Here is a 25,625-nt window from a genome sequence, read left to right as displayed (position 1 = left end):
GCTTCTGCTGGAGGGAAAGAGAAGGAAACACCCATTTATTGAGCTCTTCCTCTAAGCCAGGCCCAGTGCCAAGCCCTCAACATGCACCTCTCTGGATCTGACAAGCATCCACTAAGCTGGGTGAGCACCATGATCCTCATTTTGCAGGGGAATTGAGCTTCTTGCCTAAGGTCCACATATCCAAAAGCACCAGCCCCTGAAACCTCAGCTTGGAGTCTTCATTTGGGTGCCCTTTGATTGGGGTCACTGTGAAGGGTTAATTTTCTGTGTCAACTTGACAGCGCTAAGGGTTGCCCAGGTAGGTGGTAAGCTAAGGGTTGCCCAGGTAGGTGGTAAAACAACGCTGGGTGTGAATGGATGGGGCTAGCTTTTGATTCAGTAGATGAGTAAGGAGATCTTATAGAGTGTTGGGGGGCTTCCTCCAAATTCTGGGGGAACAAGAGGAATAGAAAGAGGAAAGAAGAATGAATTCTCTCTTCTTTGGCTGAGATGTCCATCTTACACACACACTCGCACACACACACACTCACACAAGTCTTGGATTTCAGAGAGGAAGAGACAGGGATAATAGAAACATCAGTGATGAGAGAGAATCACTGATCAGATGCCTCTTGCAACACAGTATGTGCCTTGACAGAGAACAGAACCGTGACCTCCTGGTTCATAGTTGAAGCTCAACCACTGAGCCTTGCCAGCCAGGTGTGCGATGGCTATAAATATACCTGCCCGTGAACATTGGAGTTCCTGGTTCTCAAGACTTCAAACTCTAGGCTTTACAGCAGCTGCCCTTTATTCTCAGGCCTTTGGCTTCTGAGTGGGGGTCACTCCATGGGCTCCCTGGTTCTCAGACCTCCAGATTTAGACTGAGTTATACCATTGGCTTTACTGGTTCTCCAGTTTGTAAAGCACAGATAACATGAGCCTAGTCCTATAAATGTCTTACATACGTCCATGTAGACCCTATTGGTTAGTCCGGAGGACGTGCCTAATACAGGGATCTAGCACAGGCAGTACCTCACCCCCGCCCCGTCCCGCGCTGTCCCCCGATTTCCCGCGCTGACCCCCGCTGCCCCTCGGCCCAAGGCCCGGAACTCCTCCGCGAGACCCAGCTACCGCGAGCGTAAGACCCTGGAGACGTCCGGGCTCGGGAGGACGCACCACGCACGTGCGGGGCGGGGCGCGCGGCGTTGCCGTGGTTACAGACGACGCGCCCCGGCGACTAGCGGGCGGGCGCTTCCTGGGCGGGACTTGGCCGCCGGAAGTGTGTGGCCGTCCGAGGCCATGGCGGCGCTTGGCGTCGTCTGCATGCTGCTCGGGGCAGCGGCCGGCCCGTTCGCCGGCGCCTTGAGCGAGGAGTTCTGGGTCAGCCAGTCGCCGGCCCACCTGCTGTCGGACAGGGCGAGCTACAGACGGTAAACGCGTGGCCGGGCTGTCGGCGTGGCTCCCTGGTGGCGGCGGGGGCGGGGCGGGGCGGGGACACAAGCCGGGGTGGCCCGAGGCGGATGCGACCCCGGAGACCCCTGGAGGGCTGGCTGTGCTCCGCGTGGAGGGCAGGCTCGGGACCTGTGAGCTGATGCGGGTTCCTGCCCGAGTTTCCTGGAGCCCCAGACTCGGCGGTTCGAACGGGACGGTTCTAGGAGCGCAGCTTTGTTTGTGTGCGCGGGGCCTTCAGTCTCCACACAGATGCTGATGCTCACGTGTCGGGCCTGAGAAATGAGGGTCCGTGCGGGTCATCTTCGAACCAAGTAGACCTGTGCGGGGTGAGAGGCGCAGAGGTGGCAGATGGGCCAAGCCCTGGGCGACGCACAGTCCGTCCATCTGTAGTCACGGGACCTGTGGGAACACAGCGTGGAGAAGGGGGATGAGCATGGGGAACGGTTGCCATAGACGCGCAGGGCCCGGGCCTGGGCCTTCGTAGCAGATGGGGTCGCTTTGGAGAGGGCAGCGGTTCTCAGAGTGTGCCCAGGGACCCCTGGACGTACCATTTCAGTGGTAATACCGGAGTGGGGGTATTTGCCTTTCCACTCTCTTTCTCCCACTGGTTTACATCGTGTGTGTCTCCCCCCTCCCACCCCCATGCCACCTGTGATATCACAACACATTGAATGCAGCAGCAGATGGAAAAATTTACAAACATTGCCACTCTTCTCACCAGTTATTTTTGTTTTGAAAAAATATATACTTACTTTTTATTGGAAAAGGTTAATAATATGTAGTGGATGTATTCCTTTGAAGCGAATTAACGCATGCCTTTTAACGTTCTTGCATTCACTTTTAATGCAGGAATTATTTACAGATTCCACCCACGTAAACAACAGCCTCCTGGGGTCCTCGGTAATTACTGAGAGTGTAAAATGGGCTGGAGGCTAAACAGTTTGAAAACCACGGGAGGACTGATTCTCGGGTTCTGCTCACCGAGGCGGCCGGGCTTCGTTGTCAGTCATTGCCAGTTGTTAAGCACATGGTGCTCCGACCTGCGGGCTCTGTAAGCCTTCGGTCAGACGGTCAGATGGCCAGATGGAAGTGGGTGGGCCGCTGGCTCCACCTCACAGACTAGAAGCTATTGGACGCATCGGGGTGGGTGATCACCTGTGGCTCTCTGGTGCCTCCGGGTTTTCTGTCCAGAGCCCTCCACACTGAGGGGCCGCTGTCCTGCTCCCCCCTGCCAGGTATCTTCTGTATGACGTCAACCCCCCGGAGGGTTTCAACCTCCGCAGGGATGTCTACATTCGCATGGCCTCCCTCCTGAAGATCCTGATGAAGTCTGAGGAGTGGGTGATGGTGCTGCCCCCCTGGGGCCGCCTCTACCACTGGCAGAGCCCCGACATTCACCAGGTCCGGATTCCCTGGTCCGACTTCTTTGATCTTGAAAGTCTCAATAAAAACATCCCCGTCATGGAATACGAGGACTTCATTGCAGGTGAGCGGTGGTTCTGGTGTGGACCAGCAGGCCAGGCCCGCGGGCCGTCTCATTGGGTCTGTGGTTGTACATCTCGTAGCCTTTGCTCGGTGGAGGGGCCCTGTGTCCTTCCGTTTCCCACACGACCAGTGACCTTGGTTTTGCCTTAATTTTTCTAGGGAAGTAGATGTGAAGTGTTATGAGCTCTGTGCCTCCTCGCCTCTGACAGCCTGGGAGTCAGGGAAGTGCAGTTAGAGAGCCGCCGCCACGGAGGCCGGGGCTGTCCTAGCTCCTCTCAGCTCCGTGCGGAAGAGGCCATTTTACCAAAACACCACGTGTGTGTGGCGCTGACCTTGCGATGTCCACCGCAGTGCTGGTGAAACTCGTGACGATGCGTCATTTATTTAGTCCTGCTTGAAGATTTTCTTAGAGTAAAGGTATTTAGAGCTTACTGTTGCTTTGTTTAGAAGACATAAACTTAACATATCAGTGATCTGTCTTTTCTGCTTCCCTAGAGAGGCCTAGGAGAGCCAGTCACACTCTTTAAGCCCCTGATACACAGTCGAATTAATGATGAGTCATGGTCTTTAAGCTGCTGATACTTGTAACAGTTACTGGTGGGCACTACTCTGTGATGTTGCTTGATTTCCTACTCTGCAGGGATCTGGGCAGCTTAGAATCGGGGCTCACACTGAGGATGATGGCTTGCACATCTTCATTTTTCAAGTTCTATGAACGCTGCAGGCCTGGAACGACATAGTGTCTTCTCAGAAGAGGCAAACTCTGAGACTGTACAAAGCATTCTTGGAACTCTCCCTCCCCCAGTGCTGGGGTCCAACCCCAGCAGGTCCAGGGGTCCCCAAAGGTGTGGACGGAGTCGGCGAAGAAGGAATGACACGGAGACAGCGTTCAGTTGATCAGCGGCCTAGCCAGGATCTCTAGCCAGGATCTCCAGCCAAGTTCTGTTCAGGATCTCCAGCGAAGTTCTGGTTAGGATCTCCAGCCAGGTTCTGTAGCCATGTTCCCTTGCTAGGTTCTCCAGCCAGGTTCTCCAGGTTCTCCAGCCAGGTTCTGTAGCCAGGTTCTGTCCAGGTTCTCCAGCCAGGTTCAGTCACCAGGTTCTAGTCAGGTTCTCTTGCCATGTTCTAGCCAGGTTCTGTAGCCAGGTTCTGTCTCTAGGTTCTTCAGCCAGGTTCTCTTGCTAGGTTCTGTCTCTAGGTTCTGTGGCCAGTTTCTGTCCAGGATCTTTTGCCATGTTCTCTCGCTAGGTTCTGTCTCTAGGTTCTGTGGCCAGTTTCTGTCCAGGATCTTTGGCCATGTTCTCTCCAGCGAAGTTCTTCTGTCTCTAGGTTCTGTGTAGGTTCTGTGTCTAGGTTCTGTGTCCTGTTGTCTTGTTACATCTGTATTTATACCAGTCGATTCCAATCCTATCAATCTCTATTCCAAAGGTTAGGGCGTTTCTTATCTCCATTCCAGGGAGTAAAGATTATGTAGCTTGAGCATGATTGTTCATAGTTAAAGTGATTAATTACCTGCCTGGCACTTAGTTAAGGGGTTTTATTCCCTCCCTAACTTCAGGGGAAAATCCCTACCTGGGGAAACAACCTTTCTCAGAGAGGTGACCTTGGTTAAAACACATAGTGCCAAGAAGGTGAGCAAACATATTAAGAACAGTATTCCATATATGCCAGGTCCCTTGAAACAGCAAGGATGGGCCGGCTCCCAACACCCCAGCCCAAGAGGGGAGATGTAGCGTGGTGCTTAGTCCGACTTGACTTAGCCTGGTTTTGAACCTGGGCCACGGAGCTTCCCAGAGAACCTGCCCTTCGCCTTCCTGCAGGGTGGGGTGTGGGTTTCCCGACAGACGGACACAGAGACTGGTCTGGGCCTTAGCCATTTGAATTGTGCTTAATGACTGGAAACTGCAGGTGTGTGGGGACAGGAGACAGGAGTCCTCCCTGCTGCTGTCCAGGCCCCATCCCTGGACCTAAAGCCACCAGGGGGAGGGAAGATGGAGTGCCCTGGGTGAGGCGCTTGGCTTTGCCTCCACCCTATCTGACGAGCTGACTCTGCTCGGCTGTTTCCTCCCCTACAAAAGGGGACAGACACGGGCCCATCCTAGGATGGAGTTCTGGGGGGTGCAGTAGAGCACCTGGCCGCATACCAGCCTCTCGGTATCGGATCACGGTCCCTCACTGTGAGGGGAGCCCTGGAGCTCAGCGTCAGGTGCCCCGCCGTGCAGATGTCAGTGCCCCAGTGAGGCAACGTGGACAAGACACCGGAATGTCACTTGCTGTGGCTCTCTTGTCACTGGCTCATTCCTCCCATCTTCGAACAAATCTTTGACCACCACAGATGTGGGGGACACACCTGGGTGTAGGTGGGAGCAGTGGGTGGGGACACAGGCCCCTGCTCTTCTGGAGCTCCTGTGGGGAATGGGGAGCAGAAAATAAAGAATGTAAATGAAGCTGCCTGGGCTGGGTGGCTCGTTGGTTGGAGCATTATCTGTGCACCAAAAGGTTGTGGGTTCAATTCCTGGTCAGGGTACATACCTAGGCTGTGGACTCGGTCCCCATTCAGGGTGGGGCGGGGCGTGTACGGTTGGCAACTGATCGATGTTTCTCACATTGATTCCCTCCCTCCCCCTTCCTCCTCTCCCTCTTTCTAAAATGAATAAAAACATATTCTCAAGTGAGGATTTTTAAGAAAGAATATAAATAAGCCCTTGGAACCGGCAGTGTTTGAGGTGGTGAAGGTGCGTGGAGAAAGGAAAGCTGGAAGGGTCCACAGTGTTGGAGGGGCAGGTGGCCAAGGCCCTGAAGGGCACCTGAGGGATGTAGTTTGAATGGCCTCACAGAGGTCAAGAACAAGCCCTGGGCGATGGCTATTCAGAGGCCCCTGGGAGGGAGACGCTGATGACTGGAGGCACAGTGGGGAGGCCAGCCCCAGGGGGAGCCCCCGGAGAGGAGGGTGAAGGAGTGAGTGGGGCCTGTGGCCGGCAGGAGGAAGAGAAGAGGGGGAGCAAGGCCAGGTGCCGTAAGAGGCCAGGGTGATGTGGCCTGGACAGCTCCACCCACCCAGCCCACCCATCCCTCCAGGGACCCTGTGCCCGACGTCATTCGTTCTGTCAGAAGCCCCACTTTGGAGGCCGCCTTCAGTCCTTGGAAAGAAGGGGCCCTGCAGTGATAATCCTCTGCCGGTGCTTTGGCGACGATTTACCGTCAGCTCTTGGTCTCTTCCAGAGAACGGTGGGCCCTTCATTGACCAGATTTATGTCCTGCAAAGCTACGCGGAAGGGTGGAAAGAGGGCCCCTGGGAGGAGAAGGTGGACGAGCGGCCCTGCCTCGATCCGCCGCTGTACTCGCAGGACAAGCACGAGTACTACAGGTACGACGGCGAGCTCTGCCTGTCGGGCGGAGGTCATCCCGGCATCTGGAGCCCACGTGGGGCCACGTGACCACACTCCCCGCGTGCAGCCAGCCGCCTGGCCCCCGCCCACAGATGCCTCAGGTCACCTGGACACCAGTGTTTACCTTTCCCCACGTTGTTTATGGCGTGTGAACCAGGTCCTGGGAGTGGTCTTGTCACCCCAGTCCTAAGGGGCCCTCGGAAGACCTCCGCCCCATCGGCCCCCAGGCGGGCGCCCAGGCAGAGTGACACGGCAGCTCTAGAGGAGTGTTGTAGGGACCGTGACATCAGCGCGGGCGCTGAAGCCTGAAGGGTCGCTTCCATCAGGTTCCCTCTGGAGGGCCCTGCTCTCCCGGCCTTACGCCCGATTCCTGAAAAGAGCTCCAGTGGTCACACCAAGTCAGAGAAACGCACGTTTCTCTAGAAATCCTTCCCACAGCATCACTCCCTCTAACAGGGACCTTCACTGAGAGTCCCTGGGTTTATTGAGGCTCAGGTGTGCGTGCACATCCAGGTGGTACTGCCTGCCTCTGGGAAACAAACTGAGCTGAGGGGTCCTGTGGCTCTTCTTTTCCAGGGGATGGTTTTGGGGTTATGAAGAAACAAGGGGGCTAAACGTTTCCTGTCTGTCTGTTCAAGGATCGGCTTCTGTCATTGCACCTATGCTTTTGAAAAACACGCCAGCACGGTAGGTGCCTGCACCGTCCTGGGTCAGTGAACGAGAGTGTGCATGTGCATGTTCACGTGTGAATGTGTGTGGCGGCGTGCATGCATGCACATGCATGGGTAAATACACGTGTGAATGAGTACATATGAATCTTTGTGTGGGTGCATGTGCATACGTGTGTGCACGTGTGCATGTGTATGTGCACATGTGCACTGTGTCCTGGTGGCATTGGCATGCCTCCTGGCTGTGGCCTGTGTGGGGTTGCTGGAAAGTTAGACCTGGCCTCCGCCCCCACACTCACTCCGCAGCGAGGCAGGACGGCCCTGGGATCCAGGAGGAGGCTCCGTGTCCCTGGGGAAAGGCCAGGGAAGGGCCCCAGAGCTGGCTCAGCAGCACCCACACCCTGGGCTCTGCGGCGGGCAGTCTGGTCCCCACGGGGTGCTCCTCGGAGCCACTGCTGCTCACACCGTCTTGCATTGTTAGTCACCGTGGGCTTGGTGACCCGGGTGCAGTAGCTGGGACAGGCGAGACTCCATGGCCGCCTAGAACTGCCCAGAAATGAACCCTCTCGGGAGCATGGTGTTAGGGGCAGCGGTAGTGCCCTCTCCGAGCTCGCCCCTGTGCCTTCTGGCCCTGGGCCCGCTCGGAGGCTGCCCTGTGGAGCGCGTCGGTAAACGTGGTTAAAGTTAAGCTTTCTTTCCTGTTTAAAAACAGGTCCGTGATGTTAGACAGAGCAGAGAACCTCCTCCACGACCACTACGGGGGAAAGGAGTACTGGGATGTGAGTGCTGCCTGCGGGCCTTGCTGCATGTTCTCCGTCGTTTAGTTTTGAGCAGTTAAGACCGTGGTGGTCCGGGTGGGGGTGGGTCCGGGTGGGGGCTGAGCTGGGCACCCGCCTGGGGGCCGATGGGCGGAGCGCTCAGCTGCCCTGTCTGCACCCCCAGACGCGGCGGAGCATGGTGTTCGCCAGGCACCTGCGTGCCGTGGGCGACGAGTTCAGGAGTAAATATCTCAATTCCACCAACAAGGCCGACAGGATCCCCGACGAGGAGGACTGGACCAAGCTGAAGGTAGTTTCTGTCTCTCTCTAATTAGAGGAAATGTAAGTCAGCTCTAGAGATGCGTAATGACAATCCCTTAATTTACAGCAGGGGGTGGCAAGATTGTCACCTTCACTGTCGCCCCCTTAGCGCAGTCCTCGCTCGCTACTGTAACGACCGCGGGTGCTGGTCATCGGGACGCTCCCCCCCCCCCCCCCCCCCCCACGCACGCGCTTGGTCCTGGTGCAAACCTAGGGAAATTGCTGGGAGAGTTTCTCTTCAGTGAAATGGACGGGAAATGACGCAGGTTCTAGACCAGGGGTGGGCAAACTTTTTGACTCGAGGGCCACAGTGGGTTCTTAAACTGGACCGGAGGGCCGGAACAAAAGCATGGATGGAGTGTTTGTGTGAACTAATATAAATTCAAAGTAAACACCATTACATAAAAGGGTACGGTCTTTTTCTTTTTTAGTTTTATTCATTTCAAATGGGCCGGATCCGGCCCGCGGGCCGTAGTTTGCCCACGGCTGTTCTAGACGGTTGCTGTTAGAGTAAAATCAGGTCACAGATATGCAAGCAGATGGTAAAAGATGACCAGTTACGTTCAGTGGTGTCTTTATAATACAAGAGCAATAAAGGAAAAATAGCAGAATTCATCCAACCACACAGAAGCACCACTGACGCTTTCCGTCCAGCATCATCCCTTTACACACTTTCTTTTCTGAAAGGTTGGGTTTTCCTATAATTTAATTTTAAGAAATGTTATGTTGCTTTTTCACATTGACATAGTTTTTAAGTATAACGTAGTTCTTTGACCTTTCACTGTGGTTTTTAAGAGCAGACTATTTCGTAGGCAGGAACACAGTTTCACCTGCTTATTCTCTTACGACACATGTGGCTATTTTAGAATGGAATGGCATAGGTATGTGGGTAGTCTTTACTGGAAAAATACAGTGTTAAGTGGAAGGCTTTATTTTAATTTTTAAAAATGTTTTTTATTGATTTGAGAGAGAGAGGAAGGGGGAAGGATATAGAAATAGAAACATCGATCTGCTGCCGGCTGCCTCCTGCACACCCCCTACTGGGGATCAAGCCCACAACCAGGGCATGGGCCCTGGCTGGGAATCAACCGGTGACCTCTTGGTTTACGGGCCAACACTCAACCGCTGAGCCACACCAGCTGGGCGGGAGGTTTTTATTTTCAATTAATTTGTATGTTTCATTTACCTGTTTCCTTGCACTGAGATCAGAAGGTACGGTAGTCACTCCAGGGCCTTAGGGAGCATCCTGTCCGCCTGAGGGTCCCTCAGACAGACACACGGTGTGGGACGCTGAGTTTGGAGCACTGTCCCCTCCGCCTCCCCTGAGCGGCAGCGCCTGGACGCCGCCCCAGCTCCCAGGCCCGCCCAGCATGTCCCGCCTCTGCAGGTGGAGCTGGGCTCCTCGCTGGGGGGCCCCTACCTCGCCGTGCACCTGCGGAGGAAGGATTTCATCTGGGGCCACCGGGAGGACGTGCCCAGCCTGGAAGGAGCTGTGAAGAAGATACGCAGCCTCATGAAGACCCACGGGCTGGACAAAGTGTTTGTGGCCACAGACGCTGTGAGGAAGGGTACGCAGCCCTGGCTCTGTCGTCCTCACCCCCGTTGTGTCTGGGCAGACCCACATGCATGCTGACCCTCGGCTGTGCTGCTGGGAGGGCGACCTGAATTTTGTGGTGTTGTCCTCTCCGCCCTCTGCTAGCTCCTGGAGCATCAGCGTGTCACAGAGCGTGCGTGTAATCCTGGTAGGCAGACACCAATGGCAGCTCAGATCCCCATTCAACAGCCGCGCCTTTCAATTTGCAGAATATGAGGAGCTGAAGAGACTGTTACCCGAGATGGTGAGGTTTGAGCCCACGTGGGAGGAGCTGGAGCTCTACAAAGACGGAGGCGTGGCCATCATTGACCAGTGGGTCTGTGCGCATGCCAGGTGCGTGAGCGACCAGGTGCATGAGTCTCCACAGTCACAAGAGAGAGTCCTGCGTGCCGTGCGTGGGCCACTGCCCAGCCCCCTGCCCCCCGGGAAGGCCCTGTCACCGGCACTCCCTAGGCTGCTGTCAGGTATTCGTCTCGTCCCCGTGGCCCGTGCTGTGCTGTCGTGATTGCTTCCCCGCCCCCTCCTCTAGCTGCGGGAGGATGAGTGTGGGGCAGCTTCATTCCCAGACCTGCCCCGCCTGCCGGCCAGGAGCAGCCCCCGGCCTGGGACTGTCCTGGGGGAGGCAGCCGCGCAGGGTGGGTCCCGGGCCTCCCTGTGGACTCCTCTGAGGACTCTGTGCCCGCTGGCACTGGGGGAAGGCCAGAAAGAACTTTTGGAGTAAAACGGCAAGTAGCCGTGGAGCAGCTTATCTCCTTCTGCGCCAAGATTCTCGGACTCCTGGGTGGAGGCCATTTGGTTCTGATGGGTCAGCGTGTGCATCTGCCCTTGTGTGTGCCGGGCGCTCCCCCGGGTGAGGGCCCGTTTCCTCCGCCGAACTGGGGGGCGGGGAGCAGGCTCAGCCCCAGTGGCGGGGATGGCGGTGCTGGGGCTGAGAGACAGCCTGCAGCTCGGCCACCACCCGGGTTCTGAGTGAGGGCCTGCCAGCTCTGTCCCCTCCGCCCCCAGAGCCTGTGGAGATTGTAGGCGAGGGCTACGAGGCCGGTCTCCCGTAGACCCACGCCTGGCGGACCTGCAGGGCAGACCTGGTGCGATTGTGCCCAGGCTGCCATCCTGGGGCTGGCGGCTGCAGGCGATGGCCCCCCGCCGCCCTGGCCGTGGGGACAGCCTCGGGCCCAGGGCCTCAGGCCGGGCAGGTGTCTGCGGGGTTGTGCTTGTGACCGGTGAGTTCCGTGCACGACTCTGGTGACCCCTCTGTTGCTTTGCAGGTTCTTCATCGGCACCTCTGTATCCACATTCTCTTTTCGGATTCACGAGGAAAGGGAGATCCTGGGGTTGGACCCCAAGACTACATACAACCGGTTCTGTGGGGACTTGGAGAGAGCGTGTGAGCAGCCCACGCACTGGAAGGTTGTGTACTGAGCTGGCACTCGGAGGCCCGTGCCCTGCACCCATTGTACCCGCGGTGGACTCAGGGCTTCCCCTAACGTCACATGTAGCTGTGGTGTTGCTCCTGCCCTTGGCTGGTGGCTAGACAGGCAAACGTCATGTCTCGGGGTCTCAGGCCCAAGGAGGCCACACACACATGCACAGCCCATGGCCACATGAGCACAGCGGGAGCTGTGCTGCGCCTGGAGCTGTCCCTGTTCCTGTGTCTTCTAGCTTCGCTGCCCATGCAAAGGCACTGCCACTGGGGGCTCTGGTGGTCTTTTCTGTCAGGATCTGAAGCCGTGTGTCAGCCACAGCAGGGCCCGCGGCATGCTTTCCTCGGCCGTGCTTGGCTTCTCCAGGGAGTCGGCAGGCGTGTGCAAGCAGCTCCCGTCTTGGGGCCGCAGAGCTGGCCGGGCCCTGGGGCTCAGTGTGATTTGAGTCTGTGGGTCAGTCATTGTAACTCACTGTTGCCACAAAGCACAGTATAGTTCTGCCCTTCGCCCTGAGCGAGACCTCCTGCGAGCTGGAGGGAGGTGAACGGCTGCCTGCAGGGCGGGTGGGAGGGGCCTGAGACTGGTCGCTCTCCCCCTGTCTGGGCCAGGAAGTTACACTCAGGTCTTGAGCAACTTGGCCTGTGCAAGCGGAGAGAAGCGTCCTCCCCACGCCCAGCTGCTGCCTCTGCATCTGTGGTTGTCACTCAACACCCCGACCTGTGTGGCGGGAGGGGCCTAGCAGGCCAGCTGTCCTCGGCTGTCCTCCAGGGGCCCTTTCTGAGGCCTCGGAACTGCTACCCGGGGCTGGGGGTGGGGGGATGCCCCCGGGCATGTGTGTCGGCTGTGGAACACTGCCAGGGGCCCGCCCTGTCCCCTCTGTAACTGGGAACCCTGACTTCAGGGACACCTGGGTGCACAGCCAAGGGCACATGGCCCTTCTGCTGAGCCGGCAGCCAGGACATGGGGTCGAGGCACGGCCTCCATTCTCCGTCTCCTTCCCAGGCTTCGGAAATCTGTGAACACACAGGGCCCTTGGTGTCAGCTGTGCAGGCTGAAGTGATGATATATTTATTCTATTCCATTTGTACATTCACACGTTATTAATAAAATAAATGTTCTAGAAAGCAGAATCCTAGAAATGGCGCCTTTTCTACGCTGGAGCATCCTTTAGGCTGGAAGCTGGATGAAGCAGTGTGGGCTGTGGTCACCCCTTTTTAAGGGAAAATAGTGCTTTGTCATCGTGGTGCTGCAGGAGGGCATGTGCCAGCGGGAGTGGGTGAGCCATGTGCGGAGGCCGCCTGCCTCCTGTCCATGGTGCCATCTGCTGCCCAGCTCGTGAGAGAAAACTCCACTGTTGGAGCGACTGAGAACGTCAGCCTCAAGCCTGCGGAGGCAGCAGCGTTGTCCTGGGTCTGCATCCTGGTGGAAAGAGCAGCGAGAAATCCCACATTGGAGGGTGGGAGACACTTGGGGGAAAATGGCAGGAGGGGAGCTCCGGGCCCAGGGCCGAGTTCCCCAAGGACCTGGGACATGGCCTCCCTCCATGGCCCAGCACACTGGTCATGGTTACCCACCTGGCATCAAGTCCCGGGACCAGCGGGCAGCTTCGCTGGTGTGAGAGGTGGCACGTTGTGGCCCTGGCCAAGCCCAGGAGGGGCAGTCGGTGCCGCTGGACGGGGCCATCAGGGCGCGCAGGCACTGCTCCCCGGGGCGGGACTGCTTGGGTGACTTTACCTGGGACGTGGCACCTTATGGCATCGGCCTGCCCAGCTCTGAAAGCCCGGCCACCTCCGGGGCCTGTCCCAGCACGCCATCTTCCCTGGAGGGGAGGGGAGGAAGCGGTCCTTTATGAATAGCGACAGTGTTTGCTTCCTGTGGTCGCAGCCTCTACCAGGCGGTCTGGCTGCGCGGCCCTGCTCTTGGGAAGTGTTTGGAGTGTGCGTGTGGGGGGGGGGGGGGGTGTGTGGGGTTGTGTCCTCCATGCAGGGCCGCCAGAGGATGGGCTGTCGGGGGACAAACCTTACAGTCTTGACCTTGAGCCAGAGGGACCTCCAAGGAGTCCCATACTGGGATCCACGGGGTCATGGTGGGCTCTCCCAGGCGGAGGCCGCTGGGCCCTGGGCTGCGTGAAACTTCTGATGGACAGGCCTGGGGACACGGGCCCAGCCCCACTCTCTCTCACCTGGGACACGGGCCCGGCTCCGCTCGCTCTTACCTGGGACACGGGTCCGGCCCCGCTCTCTCTCACCTGGGACACGGGCCCGGCCCCGCTCGCTCTCACCTGGGACACGGGCCCGGCCCCGCTCGCTCTCACCTGGGACACGGGCCTGGCCCTGCTCTCTCTTACCTGGGACACGGGTCCGGCCCCGCTCTCTCTCACCTGGGACATGGGCCTGGCCCTGCTCTCTCTTACCTGGGACACGGGCCCGGCCCCAATCTCTCACCTGGGCCTTGCTGTCACACCAGTGGATTTGCCCCGAGGTGGGTGGGGCTCCTGCTGTGACCACTGTGCCCCCTGGGCTCGCTGGGACTTCAGGCCCTGAGTAGAGCTGTCATTTCAGATGAGAGCCTCGGCCCAGAGGGAGGGCTGATTAGGGCTGCACAGCCTCTCCAAGTGGGTTGCCCTGTCAGTGTCAGCCCCTTTCTCTTCCTCCAAACAAGGGAGCCCCCAGGAGCCCCTCACTGCCATGCAGACAGACGACCTTGGGCCTGGCCTGCGGCGTCGTGTCGCTTGCTCATACTGCGCCTTGTCCGCTGTCCTGGGCGGGGAGGTGGGGACCACAGCCAGACCCGAACCCGGGCTCCACAGCCTGAGGGTGACCGAGGCCACTCAAGGAGCGGAGTTTGGGCCACACGCGGTGGCGCATGGGAGAAACCACAGAGCGGGCCGAGGAGGGCCCCCACCCAGAAGGAGGGGACAGAGGGCCCCTGAGACGGCCGCCAGGGCCTGGCAGTCGGCAGACGGCCTGCGGATCCAGTAACCCGGTTTCCTGGCCCCAGGGGTGCGCGGCCTCCTCACAGCGCGCTGCTGGCTCCCAGGCCATCTGTTCCCGCGGCCGCCTCATCGCTCCTCGCGGCCACATTAGCTGACTAATGAAGGCTGATGCTGCAAGAAATGGCCCGTGGCACATCAAATCTCTCATTTCGATGAAGAGGCCTTTTTAGGACAAACCAGGGCCGCTTCGTGTCCCTCACGGCTGGGCCTGGGCAGCCACGGCCGCCTTTGTGCCCAGGGGACAAGTACGCGACCACCGCAGTGCCGTCAGCACTGTGCCCTGCGCAGCTCGAGAGGAGGCGATGAGCCCGCACGCGTCCGGCAGCCGGTAGAGCAGGCACCCCGTCACCTCGCTGACAGGCTGGACCAGGGTCCGGGGCTCAAGTCCCCGCTCCCACCCCCCACCCCCCTACTGCCCTCCTGGCCCTCAGCTTCAGGGAACAACAAGCACAGGAGCGAGGCAGCGTCAGCGACATGACGCCAAGTCAGAGAAGGACCAGGAAGCCTCCGGAGACAGAGGTTTGAGGAATGAGTGACGTTTCGCTGCCAGGATGAGAGGGGACTAGAAGGCCATCCCAGAGAGGAGGGTGGCCCCGGAAAGGACGGCCAGGCCATTGGTGGTCGACTGTGAGCACGGGGGCTGGGCTGGAAGGCCAGACGTGGGGGGAGCCATCTGAGCCAGCTGCCCACACCTGAGGTGCCCGCTGAGCAGTCCTGGGGACCCTGGGACACAGGCTGAGCCCAGAGAGGTTAAGGGGAACCCCGGAGGCCCCATCGTAGAGAAGTGTGAATCACGGAGGCCGCAGGAGCCTGGCAGCTCTGGTCCCCGCAGGCCAAGCCCTGGCTTTCCCGTGGCAGGAGGAGGAGCCAGCCAGGGCCTGGGCAGGCAGGGGACAGGGCCTAAGCCCCGAGTTGAGGCATCCTGATGGAGCCAGGTCCCCAGAAGGAATAGGGACGTGAGTTCTGGGGGCCTCACTCTGAGTGGAAGGGCAAAGGGAAGAAAAGCCCCCTTCCCAGAGTTTCTGACCCCAAGTCATTCTCCTGCCCCCTTGTTCAAGGGTTTAAAGCCCCCGTGTGCGTGCGTACACACACACACACACACACACACACACACACTGTACTCCCAGTGATGCCTTGGGCTCTGGCAGAAGCACACACAGACCCTCTGGAGGGATGCACCCTCCATGCTCCATTCCCGCCCAGGGAGCCGGAACCCACACCACAGGGTCAGCAGCCATGCGAGGGGGCCGTGCGCACGGCAGAAACCTCTCGGGCAGAACCACACTCCAGACAACTGGAACAATCCAATCAGAATAGAAAGTAACTTGATGGACACGTTTACAGACATGAAAGAGAGTATGGGAGTATGACAGAGGACCAAGAAACCAACGAAAATAAAATGTAACTTCCAGAAATAATAATAAAAAAAGATTGACATTAGAAATGCAAGAGTTAAACAGTTGATTCCACACTAAAAACCCACTGTGAGCAGAATGGTAATTGAGGAGGTGACCCAGCAAGGAGCCCAGACACCAGAAGAAACCAACGGCAACACGAAGGGATGGAGATGAGAGGATGCGCAGGTCTCGCCCCCGTCGCTTGATGTCCTAGGAGGGACCAGGGGTGTAGGGCAGGACCCGGGAAGGAGGTTTGAGCTGGGGGATTTTCCAGACATCGATCCTGGTGTTCAGAGGCCCATGGAACCCCGCAGCTCAAACAACTAGAGATCCAGAGAGTGACCGGGAGTGCAGGGACGTGGAGACCGAGGAGGCCTGCGAGTCCCAGGAGTCAAGAGCCAGCAGTTTCCTGATGACCCCCCGAAGTGCAGCCACAGGCCCACAGATGGAGTCTCACAGCAGCAGGGGTGGGACACGGGAGCCGTCCGTCAAACCTGGAGACAATGCTGCCAGCCCGGGCTTCTGTTACCAGCAAAACTCCCTCTCAAGACTCAGAGCGACTACAGGCTTTTCCAGGCAAAGGAAAACCGTAAGCAGACCTCTGCTTACTAAAGACAGGAAATAAAGATGTAAAAAGAAAAACAGAGGCGAGGAAGCCGTAAACACGAGTGAAAACAACGACGTCGACTTTGTTTGGAAATAACCAGATGGTCCCGGAGGCCAGGGCAGGTGCGAGCAGAGGTAAGGGTCTTAGGGACCACAGAACATTGGAGAAGAATCAAGAGGTTGAACGACTTCAGACCCTTCATGGGAAATAGATTAAAGATTTAGATTCCCTCAAATGATACCAATAGAGTCTACCTCTCCAAGAAGTTCGAGGGGCAGTCAATGGAATGAGGGGAAAAAAGAGAGTAAATCAAACCAAAGGAGGCAAAATAGAAGAAAAGGACGAAGGAGCAAAGACAATATAGAAAGGTACCGGAAAACCCAAATAGATCAGATCCCAGATGTGAGCAGACAAAACCTCCCATTAGAAGACATGGTTGGCTGCATTTCCTAGTGGAGAGTTAGATGCTGGTGGAGGGGCTGACAGCCAGGCGGGGGGGAGGGGGGAGCATATGAGGAGCATGGAGAGCACAGCCTGTCCTGCGTGGGAGCCCCCGCCTTGGTCTCAGGCCCCTCTGTTGACTGAGCAGGCCCAGCATGGGGGTGGCAGGTTTCAGAAGAGGGGCTCCCCCGGGTCCCTGTGCTGAGGGTGGAACCTGGTGCTTTAAGCAGCCCAGGGTCTGTAGGTCGGAAGTCCTTGTCATGATGTCCCTGTGGCTCTCCCATCCTCCAGGCCAACGAGGACTCATGGGCCCCCATACGTCGCCTCTCCACTTCCCCTCCTGCCTCTGGGTTCAGGGACCCGCGTGATTCCACGGGGCCCACCACAAGACCCCCGGTCAGGGCAGCCTCCTGTTTGAGGTCAGGTGCTTGGTGACCTAATGACCCCTGCTCTGTCCCTTTGGCCATGTAGGTAACACAGTCACAGGCACCTCCCCCTGGGCCACCAATCTCGGCCTGGATGCTGCTGGCCACACCTGGGAACTGAGTCAACGGGGTCCCTGTCGGTCCCCAGCGGGACAGAGCTGGTCCGTTGCCCAGTGTCAAGTTCTCACCCAGAAGGAGGTCATGGGCCTTCGCCTACAGGGGCAGTGACACCAGGTGGGGTTTGGGCCCTAAATACGTAGGAAAGCATTTCCAAGCACAGGTCCCTCCTTCTGTGATCAATGTCTCTCTCCTCAGTGGCACCTGCTCTTGGCGCCCCCAGGTGCCGGGCACTGCTGTGAGCGCTGCCCTCCTGCCCGTGCACCACAGGAAATGGCTCCTCCGACACCTGCCTGCCGGTGACCATGGGTGGTTTTCTGGTGTCCCTCCCAGCTCCCTGAGGAACAGACTAGTGCTGGACGCATTGGACTGGGCTCAGGGAAGAGCGGTGGAGGGGCTGGGAGAGTATGGGAGTATGGGAGTATGCGAGTATGACAGAGGACCAAGAAACCAACGAAAATAAAATGTAACTTCCAGAAATAATAATAAAAAAAGATTGACATTAGAAATGCAAGAGTTAAACAGCTGATTCCACACTAAAAACTGAACCCCCTGACCCCACCCTCGCCCCGACGGGACCCCCGCTCCTGCCAGCTGCACAGTGGGGCTGCGGTAGTCTCTAAGCCTGGATTCCAAACCTCCGGGTTGTCATGGCGATGAGAATGCATGAAAGCACTGCCTGGGGTGCCAGGAGCTTACAAAAGAGCTCAGGAAACGCTAGCACGCGGGTGAAATCGTCTGAAATTACGCTTTTAACAAGTCAGCGCTGGTAAAAAGAAAGTCACGGTAATTAGTGAGCAAGGTCACAGACACAATAGGTGATGTTTCTCCCGCTCAACAGCACATGGATCCGCTTCTGTCTTTGATAAGATCCGCACCTCGTCTGTAGGGCGGGAGCGTTTACTCTACAAACGTCTGGATGGCCTAAGAGTCATGTTTCTTTTTTTAAAAAAAAATATATGTTTATTGATTTCAGAGAGGAAGGGAGAGGGAGAGATAGAAACATCAGTGATGACTGAGAATCACTGATGGGCTGCCTCCTGCACTCCCCACACTGGGGATGGAGCCTGTGCCCTGACCGGAAATCGAACTGTGACCTCCTGGTTCATAGGTCGCTGCTCAACCCCTGAGCCACGCCGGCTGGGCTGTCATGATTCTTTTTGGACCAACTTGAACACACCCCGTGGTGGCAAATAGCACTTAGTATTATCATTATTATTGTCAGTTTTGCTAATGGGCAGCGAGCGTCATGCAGATGTGGGTGTGTGGACCCCGCAGCCCTGCTGGCAGGGGCTTGCTCAGGAAAGCTTCTTGCTGGAGGCGAAGCTTAGACACATCCATGGCGGAGAGATTACCTAAAAGGGGCGGCCTGGCGGCCGGTGTGAGAAGGGAGAGTGTGTGGCGAGTTCAGTAACTTACCGTTCTTCCCTCACACAGGCAAGTGGGCAACCTGGAAAACGCAATGAAATGATGAGGATCCAGACAAGCGTTTGGTTTGAAGTAAAGTGAAAGGGGACACGTCAGGGTAGTGTGAACCGTCTATACACCGTGCGTCGGTGTGTGTAGCACGGGGCCCAAACTCGAAGACGGTGCCCTGGGGCTGGGGGCGGGGGACGGGGGGTGGAAATGAGCTGTTTTTAGCTTGTCTTCAGTATTTCTGGTTTCAAGAAACATAAATAACGCTTTCCCATGATTCCATTGTCATTTATGGAGATGCATCCGGGGGGGAATCCTCAGCACAGGGCGGCTGGGCCTCCCACAGAACTGAAAGCCTCAGGCAGTCAGAGGCACGAGGACTCCCCAGGACCCTGGCCCTGACCCCTGCCATCCCTCAGGTCCCCCCCGTAGAGATCTGTGGGGCACGGGCGCCCCTCCCCGCCGGCAGCCCCCAGGCCCCCCTCCCGCCCACCCACACTGGCGCAGGGGAGGACGGGAGGGAGGCAAACTCGCAGCGTTGGCCTGGAAATAGCAGGAAGGAGAAACGCTGCCACCTGCAGCGTCCCACAATTAACTGGGGCCCCAGAGAGGAATTACTGGGCTGCTGCCATCCTGGCCGCCCGCCCCATTACCCCCACCATTAAGACTCATTGCACCTCCAAAGTCCCTTAAATAACAGATCCCCGCCCCCCGCCCCCCTCAACTGCCACGAATCCACCTCGAGGTCCCCTGAGCGCTGCAACGCATTTTCCCAGCTCACTTCCCCAAAGCTCCTGCGCGGTGCCAGTCCCTCTCCCGGTTTGTGCTATTATGAAGCGTAGACTTACAGATACTTTACAAAACCGATGGGCATGGTTACAATTTCACTTTAGATACTGTTATGTCCTTTAAAGAAATGGAGGTAAGAAAACAGCGGGTGAACTCACTGGGCTTCCATGCAGTGGGTGCCTCCTGTGTCCCCCGCTCTGCCCTCTGCCCTCTGCCCTCTGCCCTCTGCCCTGGATGTCTGTCACCGTCCCAGGGGCCTGCAGCTGGGTGGGTCTGGGAACAGGAGCCTCTGAAATGGCATCGTGTCCTCAGGACAACCACCCCTGCTTGCAGGGTGCGGGAGGTCTCCTGGCCCCGCGAGGGGTGGGCGAGGGGTGGGCGAGGGGTGGGCGAGGAGAGGCAGTGATGGGGCAGGGAAACAGGGAACCTGGCGGCTGCAGCCACACCCCCAGGCTGCTCCAGACACGTGACTGATTTAAGAGCAAATTGCCCGCAGTATTTTGAGCTTTGGGGCACAAAGCATTTTTGCTGTCCTTCCAACACAGGCGGGTCCAGTCGCCTAGCCTAGTCCAGTGGTCGGCAAACTGCAGCTCTCGAGCCACATGCGGCTCTTTGGCCCCTTGAGTGTGGCTCTTCCACAAAATACCACGTGCGGGCGCGCACGTACAGTGCGATTGAAACTTCGTGGCCCATGCGCAGAGGTCGGTTTTCGCCCTGGGCGAGTCTATTTTGAAGAAGTGGCGTTAGAAGCAGTGGGGGGTGTAGGTCGGTCGGGTGACGGGAGACGCAGTGCAGCGCGGGGGGAGGTACATTGTTTTGCGGTACGTTCGCTGAGGTCGACCCCTTCCAACTCTCGCATCCACACTCGCCCATCTGAAACAAGTAGACAAGACCAGTGTGGATGGGAGAGTTGGAGGGGTCGACCTCAGCGAACGTACCTCAATCAGACGGAGGACGTTTTTAGCAAAGGCCAGCTTAGGAGTCCCCTAATTAAGTTAATAACGATGTACCTACCGATATAGTTTAAGTTTAAAAAATTTGGTGCTCAAAAGAAATTTCAATCGTTGTCCTGTTGACGTTTGGCTCTGTTCACTAATGAGTTTGCCGACCACTGGGCTAGTCGCTTAGTGGTGCCGGCAGCAGAGACCCACCCACCACCAAGGTTCCCTCAGTTGCGTTGTGGGGAGAGGGGGCGGTGGAGGTGATAAAGCAGAGTAACATTCACCTCCGGTAAAAACTGCTGTTTAAACTTTAACCCCGCTGTCCTGGGTCTGCACACACCTGCTTGCTTAAACAATAGGGTAGGTGCCTCAGTTTCCAGATTGAGACCTGGAAACTCACATAAATCACCCCATTTTGTTGCCAGCCCACATCGCAAAGGCTATTCCCCTGGGTCTGAGGACCAGAACCACAAAATTGCTTTCCTTAACTCAGTGACTCCGGGAATACTTTCCGATGACTCAGTGGCTCCAGGAACTGAAACTATAGATAACCTTTCGAGATTATTAACTTTGCTCAATTTTTGCTTCTGTAAAACTGCTTTCGCAAGATAATTCCACATTCCAATGTCTGGCAGGATGTGGTTTTTGCCTTTATAAGCTCTTACTGCTCTCACTCAGACGCTACGAGATTTGGAAAGCATTTGCCCCCTTGTAGCCGCCGGCTTTGGAATAAATGTGGCTCCTTAATTCGAGTCCTTGAGGCGTCCTTGTGTGATTCGCGGGGTGCACGACAACAGTGAGGGACAGTAATGCGTTTTGAAATGCAGCCTCGTCCCTTTCATTGTCTCGGGCCAGGGCACCCGCTCTGTCACCAGGGGTCGGCTTTGTGCAGGTAATCCTGAGAGCTTACCTCCCCTCGCTGCACCCGGCACAGGTGATGGGAGCCGATAGGCCAGCCCATGCCCACCGGCCGCCGAGCACAGATGGCGCGGGAGTGGCGGGCTGGCAGCCTGCCTGGCAGTGACAAACTTCAATCCACAGCCGGCCTTTCTGACGAGAACAGTTAAGGAGCGTCTCTACCTCTCCCTTTAGTGACCGAGCGTGAGCCGCCTGTGAGGGAAGCTCTGGAATAAACGAAGGCACGGCGAGAATGGGCTTTTATGAAAAGTAAACGGAGCGCCACGCACCCCCACCTCCCCGGTCACCGTAAGCCGATTAGTTCCCGGCAAAAGCAGAAACACAAACACGGGTTTGGAGGTCGCCCTTATCTGAGTTTGCTTACAGCCTGTTCTGCGCAACTGCTCAGATCACTTGCGGAGAAGAAACAGGTTTGTTCTCCCCAAAATGAGGCCATGGGGAGAGGACTCGGGACTCACAGGACGCCCCACCGACCCTGACTGGGGCAGCCCAGGGACATCCAGTGGCCTGTTGGTGCCCCAAGGGCCTGCATGGGCTTGAGACAGGGGCCCGGGGCCATGGGCTTGGTGGAAAGGCCACACGGGACCCTCGAGTTGGGGTGACGACAGACTCTCTGCAGACAGAGCCTGAGCAAAGGCCCTGGGGCACCCGGGGAGGCTCAGTGCTGCACGGGGGAGGGGCTCACAGGGCTGTTTTGGTTTTGCTGTTAATCTCTGAGAGATTTCTGAACTTCTATTGACATACACTTTTATAGCTTATGATGCAATCTTTTGATTATAGGTTTTTCAGTGATTGCTGGCCTATTGTGAATATTAAAGATTTAAAATAAAACTCTCATTCCTTCTTTGCATGTACGCACTTGTGACTCTGTGGACCCTGGCTCCAGCATCCCCATGCACCTGGCCCCATGTCCCCCTTCACCACCATGAACCCCATAGCCCCCTCCCCCCAACCCCAAGCCCAGTGCCCTTGCACCCCACATGCCCTTCGAGTCTTCCATACCCTTTTTCTCCCCCCACCCCCCACTCCCACCCCCCACCCCCCAAAGCACAGCAAACCCAGAATGAGCCTCCTCCTCAGACTCTGCTGTGTCGGGTCACCTGGCACCTGAGTGGCAGGCTCAGCTGACACATAGAGGCCCACTTCCATGAAAGACCCTCTAAGGAGGTGAATTGCCGGGAGCCGGTCCATGCTTGCTGTTTCAAGGGACCTGGCATATATGGCATACTGTTCTTAATATGTTTGCTCACCTTCTTGGCACTATGTGTTTTAACCAAGGTCACCTCTCTGAGAAAGGTTGTTTCCCCAGGTAGGGATTTTCCCCTGAAGTTAGGGAGGGAATAAAACCCCTTAACTAAGTGCCAGGCGGGTAATTAATCACTTTAACTATGAACAATCATGCTTAAGCTACATAATCTTTACTCCCTGGAATGGAGATAAGAAACGCCCTAGCCTTTGGAATAGAGATTTATAGGATTGAATCAACTGGTATAAATACAGATGTAACAAGACAGCAAGAGACAGAGAGAGAGACAGAACCTAGGCACAGAACCTACACAGAACGTTCTCTAGAGACAGAAGAACTTCGCTGGAGAGAACATGGCAAAAGATCCTGGACAGAAACTGGCCTCAGAACCTAGAGACAGAACCTAGCAAGAGATCATGGCAAAAGATCCTGGACTGAACCTGACTACAGAAATTGGCAAGAGAACCTGACTAGAACCTGGTGACTGAACCTGGCTGGAGAACCTAGACAGAACCTGGCTGGAGAACCTAGCGAGGGAACATGGCTACAGAACCTGGCTGGAGAACCTGGAGAACCTAGCAAGAGAACATGGACACAGAACCTGGCTGGAGACCCTAAGCAGAACATCTCTGGAGATCCAGACCAGAACTTGGCTGGAGATCCTGGCTAGGCTGCTGATCAACTGAACGCTGTCTCCGTGTCATTCCTTCTTCGCCGACTCCGTCTACGCCTTTGGGGACCCCTGGACCTGCTGGGGCAGGACCCCAGCATATGGCGCCCGAACAGGGACCCCTAGGTAAGCACCCCAGACTCGGGATGGATAGGGACTCCACCATAGGAAGAGGGTGGATAGTCTTCGCCAACTCCGTCCACACCTTTGGGGACCCCTGGACCCTCTGGGGTTGGACCCCAGCAGTGAATGCAATTGAAAAACCTGCTTGATTTCCTTATTTTTTTAATTGGAAAATTTACACTTTACAGAATCATAATATTTCCCCTGTGTGCATATCCCTGCTTTTGTGTTAAAAAAAAAATCCCATGAGCCCTTAGCGTACCATAAAATGGTGTTGTAAAGGTCTGTGCTCAAACTTTTAAAATTCCTTATGGAAAGTTTTGAAGACATAAAAGTGGAGAGGACAGGGCCATGCACCCCCCTGTACCAGCTCCAGCGAGTCTCTGAAGTTGGCCAAGATCGTCACACCTAGACCTTCTCTCCTCCATTTATCAGGGTTTTGGTTTTTGCTTTAGGGGAGTCCCAGAGACGTCATTTCATCCGCATGGCTTCCGTGCGTGCGTCTGACAGAGCCTGGGGGCGGGGCGGGGGGCACAGTCACTGGGCACCCTCATGGCCAGATGGCAGCACGTCTGCTGTGGTATCGGAATATTTGGGTTGTGCTTTCGTTTCCTTTATCTTTCTCCCCCGCGTTTCCATCTGGCCTTCTGACTGTAAATTATTCTTTCAGCTCACTGATTGTGCTGCTTCAAATTCTGCTTGGTTCTCTTGTTTTATTCTCTCTTAGAATGCGAGGTTCATTTTAAATTCTTAGGCTACCTGTTCTAAAATATCAGAATATATTCTGATGCATCCTCTAATTCAAAATGACCATTTTTTCATTTTTAAAAAGTGTTTTTATTGATTCCAGAGAGGAATAGAGAAGGAGGGAGGGATAGATATCAATCATTGACCGGCTGCCTCCTGCATGCCCCCTACCGGGGATCAAGCCCTCAACCCAGGCATGTGCCCTGACTGGGAATCGAACCATGACCTCCTGGTTCATAGGTTAACACTCAACCACTGAGTCACACCAGCCCCCCCAATATTATCATGTTTATATTCAAATAGTTGTTGTCTCCAAATGTCTTGTTTCTTCTGATGAGGTCCTGTCCCTGGGGTTTTGGCTCCTTGCTCAGGTGGTGTGTTGGGGAAGGTGAGACTTCAGTGCCCAGGGAGCTGAGTGGGAGAGGGATGGCTGAGTCTCTCCTCGTCCTTCACGCCCAGCGTCACCTCTGCCACTGCAGGAGGAGACCCGGCCACCTGTCCTGGGGGCTGGATCGGGCAGGGGAAGCAATGGCCAGAGGTTGACTGGCCCCGGATGTGGCCCTGCACCCGCACAGGGCCTGGGCGCGCCCCGAGTTTGCTCTGGAGGACACTGCACCCGGGGGGTGCTGACACCTGCTGAGCCCCAACCCCCACCTGTGCGTACATCTGAGTGCATAAGAGGTTGTCGATGTTAGGGATGGGAAGATGCAGCACACACTTATAAATAATAAAACACACCACGCGCCGTGGTGAATCCCAGAGCCCCTGCGCTCCCGGAGGCTGTGGTTCTGCACGTGCTGGCTCCACAGCAGCACAGGGTGGAGTCTGAGCGACCGTGCGGCCTCACACTGGCACACATTTCACCTGTCAGGTGCCGGGAAGCCACAGGGCACATGCAGAGCCGTGCTCGGTCCTTGGTGGCTCTTCTGCTTATATGATAGTTTGCAAAAACGTCACCAAGTTTTTGGGCCATTCATTCCCTATGTCACCAGGGCATTTTAAATGTAATCTGTTCTCTGCATCACCTTCTTAAGTCACAGTCAGGCCCTGAGTGGGTGTCTGGGGGGCCCAGGACTGGTTCCCAGATGCTGATGTGAGACGCGGATGGGAGGGGCTCCCAGCATCGTGTGGCCGTGCACGGTGAGGGCGCAGGTGGCAGGAAAACTCAGCAGAGCGAGTGGGAGTGACGAGTCCTGAGCATTCCCTCATTGCCTGGGTTGTTCATATAACCGTGTTTATATAACGGGATTTTAAACAATGGCTGTGTCCAACTACTGCTCCCGAATTCCTGGACCTTCAGCCTCCGCGCCCACACGGGACAGAGCCCCAAACTGCCAGCTCTCTCGGCTGCTCCCTCTGTCTTTACTAATTTATTGATAATAATTATTAATCAAAATTTAATGCTTCATTTTGCATTTTAAATCTAAAGAATTTAATGATTGATCACACAATTGCTCTTTCAGCCTCCAAATCTTCCCACCCTGCCCTGCCTTTCTTCTCCCCTGAGCATCTGCTGGACATCGGTCTGTCTGGGTGTTTATTTCTGCCCTTCCCTGGGAGAACATGGCTCCCGGGGGCAGGGGCCCTTGTCCAGCACCGGTCACTCGCACCCCGGACATGGAGTCTGATGCCACGGATGCCATGGGAGACGCCCAGGAACCTGGACTGAACTTGTAAGATGCCACCCCCACCCCGTCTTCTCTGAAGGATAATTTGTCTCTTT

General features: G+C 56.5%; 1 protein-coding gene across 1 annotated transcript; it reads left to right on the top strand.

The window, feature by feature from the left end:
- The first annotated feature begins 1,256 nt into the window (after positions 1-1,256).
- Positions 1,257-12,198, top strand: POFUT2 (protein O-fucosyltransferase 2). The gene is made up of 9 exons (XM_081088217.1): positions 1,257-1,412; positions 2,670-2,920; positions 6,142-6,286; positions 6,885-6,995; positions 7,689-7,755; positions 7,919-8,044; positions 9,443-9,623; positions 9,859-9,982; positions 10,915-12,198. The coding sequence occupies exons 1-9, from the start codon at positions 1,282-1,284 to the stop codon at positions 11,066-11,068; spliced, it is 1,290 nt and encodes a 429-aa protein (XP_080944343.1). The 5' UTR covers positions 1,257-1,281; the 3' UTR covers positions 11,069-12,198.
- The last annotated feature ends 13,427 nt before the right edge of the window (positions 12,199-25,625 follow it).

Source organism: Myotis nattereri (genome assembly GCF_964212035.1).
Source record: "Myotis nattereri genome assembly, chromosome: 3".
NCBI classification, from domain to species: domain Eukaryota; kingdom Metazoa; phylum Chordata; class Mammalia; order Chiroptera; family Vespertilionidae; genus Myotis; species Myotis nattereri.
This window is presented reverse-complemented; position numbering and strand designations above follow the sequence as displayed.